This window comes from Pelobates fuscus, chromosome 6 (genome assembly GCF_036172605.1).
Source record: "Pelobates fuscus isolate aPelFus1 chromosome 6, aPelFus1.pri, whole genome shotgun sequence".
Taxonomy (NCBI): Eukaryota; Metazoa; Chordata; class Amphibia; order Anura; family Pelobatidae; genus Pelobates; species Pelobates fuscus.
Window position 1 is genome coordinate 236,221,148 of NC_086322.1, and position 15,721 is coordinate 236,236,868.

General features: G+C 39.1%; 1 protein-coding gene across 2 annotated transcripts in view; it reads right to left on the reverse strand.

The window, feature by feature from the left end:
* The window catches only part of ACLY (ATP citrate lyase), a 119,768-nt gene that overhangs the window by 24,131 nt on the left and 79,916 nt on the right, over window positions 1-15,721 (reverse strand). For both annotated transcript variants that reach the window (XM_063458892.1, XM_063458891.1), the window contains 5 exons: window positions 8,248-8,389; window positions 7,682-7,850; window positions 7,242-7,346; window positions 705-901; window positions 1-14 (listed from right to left, as the gene is read on the reverse strand). The exon at window positions 1-14 is cut by the window's left edge and continues 68 nt beyond it. In XM_063458892.1, coding sequence (XP_063314962.1) covers window positions 1-14; window positions 705-901; window positions 7,242-7,346; window positions 7,682-7,850; window positions 8,248-8,389 — 627 coding nt within the window. The remainder of the gene's footprint in view (window positions 15-704; window positions 902-7,241; window positions 7,347-7,681; window positions 7,851-8,247; window positions 8,390-15,721) is intronic.

The following is a 15,721-nucleotide window of genomic DNA, read 5'->3' on the forward strand; positions in this document are numbered from 1 at the left end:
TGGATCCAGGATACCTAATGTGCAAGGAGTGATGAAAGGTTTTTAAATTATCATTACACTAAACATGTACAAACAGGAAATATGGGGTCTAAACCATTGCTCTGATGTTTTCAGACAAATAGAATTCTTAGAAAAGACAGGGCATCCAAATCAGTAAAACTTGATATGTTTTAACATAACCGCTTTAGTTTAGAAAAACATCGCCTGAGAGGGGATATGATAACATTATACAAATATAAGGCAAAGGAAAGGTTTTTTTTTTTTACTGTAAGAACAATAAGGATGTGGAATTCTCTGCCTGAAGAAGTGGTTTCATCAGAGTCCATACAGATGTTCAAACAGTAACTAGATGCATACTTGCAAAAACAGAATATTCAAAGATATAATTTTTCAATGTAGGGTAATAGCTGCTTGATCCAAGGATACATCTGACTGCCATTATGGGGTCAAGAAGGATTTTTTTTAATAGTTTGTTGCAAAATTGGAAGTGCTTCAAACTGTTTTTTTTTTTTTTTGCCTTATTTTGGATCAACAGCAAAAACAAATGTGAGAAAGGCTGAACTTGATGGACGCAAGTCTCTTTTCAGCTATGTAACTATGTAACTTTTTTTTTTTTAATATATTTATCACTGTTTAAACACGCAAGTAAAAATAAATAAATGAAGTTTAAAACAGAATTGCTGACAAACATAAACTTTTCATACCTGTCTCCACCAATGGCTACACCCTCAAAAACACCGTCTGTTGTCCTTGAAATTATGTTGTTAAGCTCATTGGACATTCCTCCAGAACGAGAAACATAGGCAACGCTCCCAGGACGATAGAGCTTAGATGCTAAAATGTTGTCAAGCATGCCTCCTGTGTTTCCAATCTTGAAGCATCCTGGTTTAATGCCACCAACCTGCACATAGATATGTTTCAAATAAACTTCCACAGAGAAAGAAGATATGAGCTCAGCATGTCACAATTATTAGTTATTTTTCTACAGGAAAAATATATATATATTGATTTTCTCACCCTTCCTGGGTGGTATGTTTAATCCTCATTCTCGGGTCCTCTACCAGAGGCCTGGGAGTTTGAGGGTTCTGCGCAGTATCTTAGCTGTTCCTAGAACTACACTCTTCTGGACAACGATGTCAGATGTCCCACCTGGAATCTGATGAAGCCACTCCCCCAACTTGGGAGTCATAGCCCCGAGTGCACCTATCACAACTGGGACTACTGCTGCCTTAAAGGACCACTCTAGGCACCCAGACGACTTCAGCTTAATGAAGTGGTCTGGGTGCCAGGTACCTCTAGGATTAACCCTTTTTTTTATAAACATAGCAGTTTCAGAGAAACTGCTATGTTTATAATGAGGGTTAATCCAGCCTCCAAATCCTCTAGTGGCTGTCTCATTGACAGCCGCTAGAGGCGCTTGCGTGCTTCTCACTGTGAAAATCACAGTGAGAGCACGCAAGCGTCCATAGGAAAGCATTGTAAATGCTTTCCTATGCGACCGGCTGAATGCGAGCGCGGCTCCTGCCGCGCATGCGCATTCAGCCGATGACGTCGCGATCAAGATGGAGAGGAGGAGGAAAGCTCCCCGCCCGGCGCTGGAAAAAGAGGTAAGTTTAACCCCTTCCTCTCTCCAGAGCCCGGCGGGAGGGGGTCCCTGAGGGTGGGGGCACCCTCAGGGTACTCTAGTGCCAGGAAAACGAGTATGTTTTCCTGGCACTAGAGTGGTCCTTTAAGTTTCCACATCCTTTCTAGTTCTTTCAGTCGTTAGTATTTGTCCACCTTCTCATGTTCCTTCTTCCTGATGTTATAGACACTGGGTATTGCCACCGCAACTGCAGTCTTTCGTTCCTTGTCTACCACCACGATGTCTGGTTGGTTGGCCAGCACTTGCTCGTCTGTCTGGATCTTTTAGTCCCACAGGATCTTAGCCCTGTCTTTCTCAACTACCCTTTGTGGTATCTCCCATCTGGACTTCGGCAGGTCCAATCCATATTCTGTGCAGATGTTTCGGTACACAATCCCAGCAACTTGGTTGTGTCTCTCCGTGTATGCTATTCCTGCTAACATCTTGCATCCAGCTACTAAGTGCTGGACGGTCTCAGATGCCTCTTTGCACAGTCTGCACCTTGGGTCTTGCCTGGTGTGGTAGATTCCAGCTTCCATTGATCTGGTGCCGAGTGCCTGCTCCTGTGCTGCTAGGATTGGTGCTTCAGTGCTGTCTTTCAGTCCTTCCTTTTTCCAACCACTGGTAGGATTTGGTCATGTGAGCCACATCCACCATCTGCCGGTGGTACACCCCATGGAGAGGTTTGTCTTGCCAAAGAACCTCCTCTTTTTCTGCATCCTCGATCTGTGGAAGTCTCAGGCATTCCCTTTGCAGTTCATCTTTGGGAGCCATCTTCATGATGTACTTGTGGATTGCTCTGTGTTTCATCCAGGACTGTGGCCTTGGCCCTCATCAGGCCCCGACCTCCTTCCTTCCGGCAGGTGTACAGTCTCTGGGTGCTGGATTTCGGGTGGAATCCTCCATTCATAGTTAGTTGTTTCCTGGTCTTGACATCCATGGTGACCAGTTCTTCTCTTGGCCAGGTTATTATTCCAGCTGGGTACCTGATGACCAGTAGGGCATATGTGTTGATGGCTTGGATCTTGCTGTTGGCATTGAGCTGGGCCCTCAGGATCGGTCAGACCCTTTGGAGGTACTTGGATGTTGCTATCCTCCTTGCCTCTTCCTCATGGTTGCCATGCGCTTGTGATACACCCAGGTACTTGTAGCTGTACTCGACATCTTCTATGTGGCCTTCTGGAACTTCAACTCCTTCTGTCCCTCTTTTTGCTATCATCCGCCCGCACTTCTCTAGTCCGAACGACATTCTGATGTCCTTGCTGTATATCCTAGTTAGGTGGATCAGTGAGTCAATGTCTCGCTCATTCTTGGCATACAGCTTGATGTTATCCATGTAGACTAGGTGGCTGATGGTGGCTCCACTCTTGAACCTGTATCCGTATCCACTCTTCTTGATGATCTGGCCAAGTGGGTTGAGGCCTATGCAGAACAGCATTGGAGATAGTGCATCACCTTGGTATATGCCACATTTAATGTTCACTTGAGTTAGTGTCCTGGAATTGGCTTCTAGAGTTGTTTTCCACTTGCCTATCGAGTTCTTGATGAAGGCTTTTATGGTCTTGCTGACCTTGTAGAGAGCCAAGCATTCCAGTATCCATGTGTGTGGCCATACACAAATTGGTCTGTCTGGACTTAGACTCCCTTGTGACTGCTTGGTCTACCAGTAGTTGGTGTTTTGATACTCTGGTGTTGTTTCAAATCCCCTTCTGAGTATTGTTCATATGCCCTTGGATCTTGGAGGCCATGATGCCTAACATGAGTTTCCATGTTGTGGTGAGGCAGGTTATTGGTCGGTAGTTGGATGGTGCTGTTCCCTTGTGAGGGTCCTTCATGACCAGTATTGTTCTGCCTTGTGTTAGCCAATCAGGGTGGGAGCCTGTTGCTAGAAGCTGGTTCATTTGTGCTCCTAGGTGTTTATGCAGCGCTTTTAACTTCTTTATCCAGTAGTTGTGGATCACGTCAAGTCCTGGGGCTGACCAGCTCTTCATGTGTGCTGCTCTCTGTTGGATATCTTCGATTGTGAGGACTGGTTCCTGCTCCAGCATGCAGTGGTCTGCTTTCAGATCTAGTAGCCACTGGGCCTCGGTGTTATGAGATGCTTCTTGCTCCCAGATATTCTTCCAGTACTGTTCAGCCTCAGCTCTGGGTGGGTCTTGTGAGGAGATATGGTGGCTACCCTGTAGCTGTGCATACACCTTGGATGGATCTGGTAAAGAGGGCATTGAATCCCTTAGCCTCGGTTTCTCTGGTGTATCTGCTCAGTCTGGTTGCCAGTGCTGTCAGTCTATGATTAGCTGTTTCCAGTGCCTCCGGTATGGGCAAATTCTTGTACTTCCACAGAAGCCAGGATCTATCTTTGATCTTTCCACGTCTGTTAAGTTGATCCAGTTTACTAACTTCCTTCCGTGTTGTCTTTATCTTGGCTTCCAGTCGTAGTTTCAATGGTGGGCATGGCTTCTGTTTGAGCCTGATCTTGTAGTCAAGTAGCTGGAGGACCACTGATACTGTGGCATATATGAGCCTGTTCGTTTCTGTGAATGTGCAGGATGGGATTGTGGACAATGCTTCATTAACTGCAGCTAGTATTAGGGATCGACCGATTATCGGTTTTACCGATAAAATCGGCCGATATTTGGTATTTTCGGCAATATCGGTATCGGCCAATAGGGATACCGATATTGCCGATGATACCTCCCAGGACCGCCAGGTTCATTACAAGCCCGGCGGTCCTGGGGGGGCGGGCAGCAAGCGTTTACTCACCTCCCAGCAGCTCCTCCAGCTCCCCAGTGTAAATCTCGCGAGACCCGCGGCCAGCTCTGACGGCCGTGGGTCTCGCGAGATTTACACTGGGGAGCTGGAGGAGCTGCTGGGAGGTGAGTAAACGCTTGCTGCCCCCCCCCCCCCCTCCCCTAGCTAAGCCAATGCCACTGGACAACCAGGGATTAACATATCCCCCCTCCCTGGCAAGGCAACAAGCAGGGAGGGGGGACAACAACAAATAAATAATAATAATTAAATATATTAAAAAATAATAATTTAATATAAAAAAAAAAAATTAATAAAAAATGCCCCATCACACATACACTCTATTATTATACACATACACTACACAAACACACTGTGTATATAATTCAGTGTGTTTGTATATAATGCACACTACACAAACACACTGCATTATATACACACACACTATACAAACACACTGCATTATATACACACACACTATACAAACACACACACACACTATACAAACACACACACACACACTATACAAACACACTGCATTATATACACACTACATTATATATACACACACACTATACAAACACACACGGCATTATATACACACACACTATACAAACACACACACTATACAAACACACTATACAAACACACACACTATACAAACACACTATACAAACACACACACACTATATACAAACACACTATACAAACACAAACTGCATTATATACACACACACTATACAAACACACACTGCATTATATACACACACACTATACAAACACACACTGCATTATATACACACACACTATACAAACACACACTGCATTATATACACACACACACACACTGCATTATATACACACACACACACTGCATTATATACACACACACACTGCATTATATACACACACACTATACAAACACACACTGCATTATATACACACACTATACAAACACACACTGCATTATATACACACACACTATACAAACACACTGCATTATACACACACACACACACACACTATACAAACACACTGTATTATATACACACACACTATACAAACACACACTGCATTATATAAACACTACACAAACACACTGCATTATATGAACATTACACAAACACACTGCATTATATAAACACTGCATTATATACACAGTGTGTTTGTGTAGTGTGTTTATATTATTCAGTGTGTGTTTGTGCAGTGTGTTTATATAATGCACACTACACACACACTCTGCATTATATACACACACTATACAAACACACACACTCTGCATTATATAAACACACTACACAAATACACACACTCTGCATTCCTTATATACACACACACTACACAAACACACACTTTGCATTTTGTATATACAGCATTCACTTTACACACACTGCATTCACTTTACGCACACTACCCACACACTACACAAACACTCTGCTTTCATTATATACACACTAGACAAATGCACACTGCATCCACTACACAAACACACACTGCACAAGCACTGCATCCACTACACACATATACACAGCTCCCCTGTCTAAACACACTGCATCCACTACACGTGGCATGTATATTTTGTGCATTTACCCTTAGAAATAGTTTTTTATTTTCCAAAATGGTAAATGTACAGAATATTGGCAAATTATACCGGCTATCGGCCTGAAGGTTCACAGAATATCGGTATCGGCTCTAAAAAAAAATCAATATCGGTCGATCCCTAGCTAGTATGCCGTCTGGTGGTTGCTTTACAGTGATCTGCGGTAGTCTTGTCCGCAGGTTAACGACTGCTAGTTTTTGTAGGATCATTTCCCTTAGATCTGTTGTTATGCCATCTTGGGGTATGGATTCTGGTTGACCATTCTCTACAGGTAAGAATGTGGGTATGGGAATTTCTTCCTCCTCATGGTGTATGGTTTAATTCTTCTGTAGTCTATTTATTTCCAGTTGTGACACTAGAATTCTCTTGAAGATGTTCAAATGTTGTGTAACCAGCTGTTTTGGTGTTAGGGTAGATGATGATCTCTTATCCATCCATAACTCCCACATATGTTTCATGTAGCCTCTCTCATTGGGTCTGCTGTTGTAGTAGCATTCAAGCAGGTCTAAGTTCTCTCTCAGTGTCCAGGAATGAGATATTTATATTTATATATATATATATATATATATATATATATATATATATATATATATATATATATATATATATATATATATATATATATATATATATATATATATATATATATATATATATATATATATATATATATATATATATATCTACACACACACATACATACATACACACACACACACACACACACACACAGTGGCAGGGTCAGAGAGGCTCTTTATGTCAGTAACAGGTTGGAGCACTATTCCTAGTATGATAGCGTTAATTGGAGGAAGTCAGCCCTTTCAGGAAAAAGTAATTCACCTACACTAGTGATTTAAAAGGTAAGCCTCTGAAGGCATCAGAGAGTCTAACAGCTGGGAGAAAGGAGGCTGTTAAGCCTAAGACTCTAAAGCAAAGGTACTGTGTAAATGACTGTATTTTTAAAGTGCTGTGTTTAAACTGTGTCAAACTGGGAACTGGATTAGCTTGCCAGTTGGATAGTTAAGAATACTATTGTTTAGTAAGTCATCAACTTGGCATAGGATTTATCTTCTTTTTGTTTTATTTATTTCTGTAAAGCCTAGCATTGTATGCCCTGTGGAAAATGCATATAAACTGCATTACTATTTTATCCTGACACTTGAATTTGAAGTTCATTATCAAGAGCCTGGCTATCCTGCCACAGTACAAATACATACAGTATATATATTTCTTCCCAGCAACTACATGAAATCTGGGGAATGTTCTTACTGTTGCGGGTCCAATGATGGTGACTCCCTTCTCATCAGCTGTCTTTATCAGCCTCCTGGTTAAAGCCTCTGGTATTCCTTCAGCAATGATTGCAATAGTACGTATCTATATAGAAAGGGATGATAAAAAGTTATCCATTTATAAAGAGTGAGCAAAAAAAAAAAAGACACCACAACTATTTAGGCAGTGCAAACACCATTAATCATATGATTATCAATCAATGCTATATTATCCTTCCTTGGAATAGAAGCGGTGTCATGATGTAAATTATAAATATCTATAAAAAAATAAAAACTATATATTTGCTTTCACAATGTATAAATGAAACTGTATTTAAAATAATCATAAACTGTGAATACCATGACAGGTGCCCTTTTTAAAATAACAAAAAAAACTAGAACGCACATATCTTTTATGTACAATTAACAGAAAAGTCAGACCTGGGGGAAGTGCATGGTCTCCATGGTGCTGTCGTATGCAGATCTTAATGAGGCAAAGTTGATAAGTACATCTACTTCAGGATGCTTTCGCATCGCATCCGCCATGTTTTTGTAGAGTGGTATAAGAATCTCCTTGTGACCCCAGTAAAATTTCTGTTTGTGATCTCCACTATTTAACAGGGAGAGGGAAAAGGGACGTTACATAATTAAGTGCTTTGAGTCTTGAAATGCTGCATCAATTCTCTGAAGTGGCTGGATGGAAAATGTATGCATATTATAACTCGTGACTTTGAGCGGTCTATAACTAATACACATTTATATGCACACACATCCATACAGGCACCCTACAAACACTTTTGAATACCAACATGTCCGAAAAGCAACCGAATGAGAGCTTGGATGAACCTCTGTTCACCAGGAACACATCCCAGTATAACCTGGGAGAGGAGTGACAATGCAAAAATGCGGGCACTTCATGGTATGAGCACATAGACCCAAGCTCCCTTTAATACATTTGAAAAACATACACAGCTTGGAAGCAAAATGACAAAAAACAGGCTACTTACGTGAAAGGGTAAACCATGGCAGCCACAGACGGTTCCGACCTTGAACAGACATAATCAAAATCCAACATGCCTTGTACAGCCCGTGTCTGCATGCCCCATACAATCGATTTGGTGTGACGACTGAAAAGAGTGGTGGCCTTTGCTGTAAAAGAGCGCATGGTGTCATCTATGTGAGTAATATACATGTACAAAAAGCATGACTAAAAAAGTCAGAGCCAAGCAGAGCTGTGACATGAAACAAGCAACACAGCACTGACAGCATATTGCCCATTCTAGAAAGAGTCTTAACCCTTCACTTGTACCAACCATAACATACCGTAATTATTTTCAGAAACAAATACTTAAAAAGGGACACTCCAGAGTGGAAGAAAAAAAACTTGATAGAGTATCATGCAAAAATATACTTGTTTTTTTGTTCTTTTAGCATTATCCCAGCCACTTGTTTTGTCTAATCAGCTATATTCCACTTTCATAAAATAGATATTTTTATTTTATTTTTTTAAACCTGAAAAGTTAAGTACTTGGATACATAGATTGCTCATGCTTTTATAGGAGAGCTGTATCTGCATACAACAAACTCTGAATAAAGCTACAAGTAACAAGTTGGAGTCTGCTGGATATGCTGCACTCCAAAGAAAGCAAATATCATATACAGTAACCCACTATGGCAGGAATGTCAAATTCATTACTCTGAAGAGCAAAAGATAATGTGAACATATATATTTCACATACCGTTATAACAATATAACTTACAGTAATGAGTCATGTAGGAGTTTAAGCCAGAGTGTAAGAAATTGATATGCCAAACTGCAATATTGTATATACCTTTCTGTGTATGGGACTGGTTTCTCAAGTTGGGGTCATTTACATGAAAACAGTGTGATAAGGATCAAGGCTTTCAATTGCATTGTACAACATTCAGCTAAATGTTTTCCAGTGTCCTCCAGTATTCCATGTATGTTATCAGAAGACCAAAGTAATTAACATCTAGGTGTAGCCATGGAAGTGTGTGTGTTTTCCCAAGCTGTCTAACCTACCCAGAAACCAACCCTATCTGGTCACATCTTACTCAATGTTACAGTGTAGCTGGAGGGAAGAGATCAAAGGGAAAGACTTATGAAAAGACAGAACTCTCTGGAGAAAGAGGGCGGGATAAACCACTTTTGGGAGGGAAAAGGAATTCTGGGACTTATAGTTTATTACTCCAAGAATCAGTCTTTAAAAGGACAACATCCAAGGAAGGCTCTCTCTCTTCTTTTTGTCTCTTTGGAGAGGACAGCACAGCAAGCAGGGCCATGGTGAACTGATAGTCTGTCCCAGATTACCCAAGATGAAGGCGCAAGGGGAAGACCTCAATTGAAATGTTTAAGTATTGCCCTTTTATTATGTATCTTTTGGTTTTGGACTGACTATGGTTATAATGTGCAATGTGTATATCCTTTTTAAAATCTAACAGTATCCTTAAATTAATATTAACAATACATTTTATTATACACTTGTGTTTGTGTCTTATTTGTCACACATTCCCTAAAAGAATATCCTTGTAAGAGGGTCATAATTTCTTACATAATTGGCGAGCCCAGGTAGGAGGGATTTAGTGTGATTTATAAGCATATTCATAAGTGTATAGATTGTAAATTGATTTTTCGATACTGTTCAGATATTGTGTATAGACATTTCAGTGAATTGTGCGTTGTCAATGATGGAGAATTTATTGAAAAAGATTGCTAAGGTGTCTAATCCAGAAGCAATAATTAAATGTATGGATGGTGCATTAGATCCGTGGCTTAATGCTCAGGATTATGTGGCCAGGGCAATTATTGAAAAGAAATTGTCCAAATCTAATGGTAAAATTGCTTTGATTTATGCTGCCCGTTGGATTGCGGAGAAGTATAAATCTTTAAATAGGCAGAAAGAGAAATTAGAGGCAGATGTTTTAAATTTAAAGAATGATGTGGAAGCATTTAAACTGTCTGCGCAAAATGCTGCTGCTTTGTGTGTAGGTAGTCAGCAAATGCGTCTGGAAAATGAGGAATTGCGCAGTAGTAATGTGCAGCTTGTAGAAAGGCTGAAGGATGCAGAGGGTGCTATTAGAATCCTTGCTTCCAGTAGCCAGAAAGAGGCTGATCATTCTGCCTGCCTTGAATATATTGATGATTTAAAACATAAACTTAATAATAATGAAAGAGATTTTGAGTGCAGTATTCCTGCAAAAATGGCACCTGTCTCTACAGAGCACATGGTGGATGCACAGGGAAATGTAACACATAAAACTACTGTGACCCATTCCTTAAAACGTACAGAGGTTATTGCACTGAGCAAAGAACTGGGATGTATAAGCTTGGATGATGATCCAGTAGATGTAATGATAAAAATTGATCAATTTGAAAAAATCCACAGGAACTTAAATGAATTGGATATTTTTGACGTTATACTTGCTAGTACAGACCAGCCACTAAGAGCAAGTCTGCCACATGAGATTTTTATAGAACCTAGAACCAAGCAACAACTTATCACAGAGTTATTAAACGTTCTTGGTCTAGAGGAAATAAATCATCATTTTGCTTTTGGTAATTGTGCTCAGAACAGAGGGGAGTCTGTTCAAGGGTTTGTAAATAGATTATTTGTGTTTTTCAAACTGACTGTTCCACCTGGAGCACATGCTGATCAGAATGAATATGCATATAAGAAAGCATTACTTAACAGGACACTGCCAGATATTCGAGAGTTAATTGGTTTAACTGTGTCCCCACAGGACACCTTTGTAAATATACTGAATTGCTTAAAAAGGGCTGAAGCAATTCTACTAAATCAAGAAAAAGTAAATAAAATACAAGTTTCAATGTTACAAAGTTCCCAACCTCACAGATATATCAATCAGAGAAAGTCCCCACATATAAAAACCATTAAATGTTTTAGGTGTGGTAGGATGGGACATATTGAAAAATTCTGTAAATCAGATGTGCATATTCATCATGAAAGGCCCATGTGTGATAGATGGACTCAGGGAAATAAAAATAATCAAATTAATACTAGATGGAGATCACAGAGAAGAGATAACAACAGTAAACCCCCCACAGACCCTTGGGTTCCCTACAATGTGCTTAAAGCACACAATAGACAATTAAAGGCAGAAAATCTTGCTCTAACATGTGAACGAAATGAGTTCCTTGTAAAACTGGATTGTCTCAAGGCACAATTAAGTACATTGGAGGAGATGGTTAACATAAAGAATCTGATAAGAGATACAGTCTCTCTTGAATGACCTATTCTAGTTGTGTGTTATTAACGTTCTCTTAAAGTTTGTTTTTTAGAAAAATATGGAGATGAGGCCAATTGTGAAGAAAGAAAAATATAGACCTGAGAGAAGACCAACCATTTAACATGTTTATTTATTTCAGGAAAAATACAGTTCCAGTTTATAGAGGACCTTAATATGTATTTTTATATATTTTTTCATATTAAGGATAAGCCTCTAAACTCATTCATTACAGTCAGGTGGTCAAAATTCCAAATTATTTTTGTTTTTATTAGTTTAGCACGCCTGCACTGCCAGCTATGTTTTATTTTTGTATTTTGATGCTGGATTACTAGTTTTATATATTCTAGATCAGGTGAATTGTTGCCAAGGTGAGGCTTATACGTTGATCACACTGGAGAGATGTGATAGTGTAACTGTCTGTTGGTTCACAACAGTAAATATTTTTGTTTGTCTTTTTTCATTTGGTTACCAACAAAAAATAGCCTCAAGCTGATTTTTGATTTTTATCTTTGAAAGGCAACAGACCATTGTCAGTTTTCTTTAGATTGCACGCTGCCAAACTTTGTATACAGTTCAATGACTTACGGTGATGGTAGCATTCAATCTACTTTTTTCTCTCTCTCCATTTCCTTTGATTTTGTTGTTTTATTATGCTTTTTATTGTATTTAACACTCTAAAGGGTATATGGTAGATTGCCTTGAGTCAAGGTGGGGTGAACAATGGAATGATAGTGGTTATGATTTGTTTGTTTGTTTTTTGTTTGTTTTTGTTTAATTTATACTCTCAAGGGGGGGTATAGAATATGGGCAAGTTAGACAATTTTGTGTATTTTGTATTGTCTTGGGTCAAAGTGGGGTGAGTGACAATATATGATTTTGCATTGTCTATTTGCTCTATTTGGTTATCCACAAAGGGTTAAATATTTGTTTTAGTAAGGTTATAGTAAATAATGTTATACTGTTATGAGGATGTATTACTTAGTACACATTAATACTCGTGGCATTTTACTCACATTTATGTTTACAATGTTTTAGATGACCACTTGTGAATCCAGACGGTAATACTTAGACAAGGATGATAATCAAACCACTAGTGATTTGCATAATGTAACACTGCACACTTTCTGTGCTAAGAATCTTTTAATTTCCGGAAGCCAAGGGCCTATCAAAAAAATTATTAAAAATCCTCAAGGGCTCAAACACAAACCCACTCCAGCTATACAACTTTTAATAAACTCTCAATAAACGTGCACAAACACCTTCACTCAGATCCCCACTCCAAACAATAAACTGTGTTTCTCCCTTGTGTGGTCTCTTTAATACACTATGTAAGTGAACAGCAAATTAACTGCTGTTGGTGTGAAAATACACCTGGAGTCATGGTGGACAGAGGTCAGAGGCCTATTAGCCCAAAGTAAGCAGGGCCAGGATTAAAGGAACAGTGTGGTGGAAGCAGTGCTGGTGGCACAGGTAACTGAGCGTGATGGGAGTGAAATCTAATGGTTGCAGTGATGCTGAGCCTATGAGGGTAATGGAAGGTTACGAATATGGCTGAAGGAGTTCAAATTATTGGTGAAATATGATAACTGTGAGTGTCTCAATGATTCGGCTAAATTATGCCTCGCAGTACCCTAAATTATAAATATATGTGGTTGTCAAGTCATTTGTGTCTCAGTAAAACACAATCATTTAAAACACACATAATAAAATACTGTATTTCTTTGAGAGGGCTCATTTTCTTTTTGAGTCATTCGCCCTCTAGGTGGGGACTGTAAGAAATTGATATGCCAAACTGCAATATTGTATATACCTTTCTGTGTATGGGACTGGTTTCTCAAGTTGGGGTCATTTACATGAAAACAGTGTGATAAGGATCAAGGCTTTCAATTGCATTGTACAACATTCAGCTAAATGTTTTCCAGTGTCCTCCAGTATTCCATGTATGTTATCAGAAGACCAAAGTAATTAACATCTAGGTGTAGCCATGGAAGTGTGTGTGTTTTCCCAAGCTGTCTAACCTACCCAGAAACCAACCCTATCTGGTCACATCTTACTCAATGTTACAGTGTAGCTGGAGGGAAGAGATCAAAGGGAAAGACTTATGAAAAGACAGAACTCTCTGGAGAAAGAGGGCGGGATAAACCACTTTTGGGAGGGAAAAGGAATTCTGGGACTTATAGTTTATTACTCCAAGAATCAGTCTTTAAAAGGACAACATCCAAGGAAGGCTCTCTCTCTTCTTTTTGTCTCTTTGGAGAGGACAGCACAGCAAGCAGGGCCATGGTGAACTGATAGTCTGTCCCAGATTACCCAAGATGAAGGCGCAAGGGGAAGACCTCAATTGAAATGTTTAAGTATTGCCCTTTTATTATGTATCTTTTGGTTTTGGACTGACTATGGTTATAATGTGTAATGTGTATATCCTTTTTAAAATCTAACAGTATCCTTAAATTAATATTAACAATACATTTTATTATACACTTGTGTTTGTGTCTTATTTGTCACACATTCCCTAAAAGAATATCCTTGTAAGAGGGTCATAATTTCTTACAAGAGCAATACAGCAATAATGCTCAAAAGTTTGTATCAAAAAGTTCTACCGCAGTAATGTGATGTGCTTATAGCAAAGTGAAGTGAAAAGTGAATTCTAGGAGTGTGCAGAGAGATTTGCAGCAAGCATACTTGCAGTAATTTAAAGTTTTCACAGCAATAAAACCTGAGGGCATCACTGGCAGTCCAGTGAAGTGACTGACATAATTTCTCACTGCTGCTTAACATCATCACCCTGTTCTGTAGGGTCTTTAAAAGAGATGATCCTGGGATGTGACAAAACGGACCATAGTAATGCCCACATACGGAAGACGCTTACCCGGTTTTCAAACAATGTAATTAAAAGCATGGACAAGAAGAAGTTCTTTCAGGTCTCCTGGCCATATGTTTGACACCCTGTTTCTATAGAATAGGTGCAAATCTGCTACTGAATTCAATAGCAAAACCAAGATTGGCTGAGGGGCTCAGCTACTTCATAGTCTCTGCAAAATAAGCAGATCTTGAAAAATGGCTTCCAAAAAAGGATCTTAAGAGGGAATATCATTTTGCATATTTATAATGTCATATTGCTATAATATTTAAAACTGGGTGGCCCACCATGGAGTGCCCTTTAAAAATAAAAGTATGTAACCTCTTTGAAGCTATCAAGAAACATTTTACATTACACCCATGGCCCGTCAAAAAGTCCAATAAACCCTTGGAAAAAGTATGTGTGTGTTTAATATTATTCATTTTAAGTGGACTCCAGAAAAAAAGATTGCTTGTTAAGATTGTTTTTTAGGTTGTAATTTATTGCTCAAGTTTAAGAAATCGTTACCTACATTCAATTTTACAAACTTAAATCAGAGCTATCAAAGTGCGGACCAAATACCCACAAGTCTTTAAAGCAATCTCATGCTCAAAATAATGAATATTTGAATAGTTTTGAATTTTATTATTTAATTTTATAGAAATAACAGCCTCCACTGTTCTGTAACATTCAGTTGAAAACAAAGGAGAACCAGAGATGCGGATGGTATGTGCCCCTCAAATGACTGAAGGTTCCACGGAGTTCATAATTTACAAACTATGCACAGAGAGCCCTCCTCCTTATCATACAAAATATTAGTTCGCTACACTCCTCCAGATCCCCAAATGTTTTCTCTTCTGTTAATATGTTACAAATTCATAACTTCTGCCAGATAAAATGCAATCCTACAAAAGGGCACTACAAAATGGTGGTTGTCAGAGGGGAAGGGGGTAGATAGTGGAAAGCTTCCCAATATGTATACTAAAATCAAATATACTATACACATGAGTAATATGTATTAGCTATACTTTAAACAGAGAAGTAAAAGGGACATCTTAGGGGGAAAAAATTAGTCTGACAATCCTGAGTTAGATGCATGATTATCCAGGATTCAATATTGTACATTGGTCATAGACTACACTACCCTTTACATTTATATACTATGTGTAAATTTCAAATATTAACAATTTTAGGCAATTCTGGACTTGTGGAAGGGCATTAAAATGAACTCCTATATATCCAGCAAAACACTGAAAACATCTTAAAGACTTCCTTAAAATCATTAATTAGTGAAGTGGAAGATAAATGTACCCACCATTACCAAACTCCCATCTTTTATTACAACCAACAGGCCAGATTCTCATTAATCACAT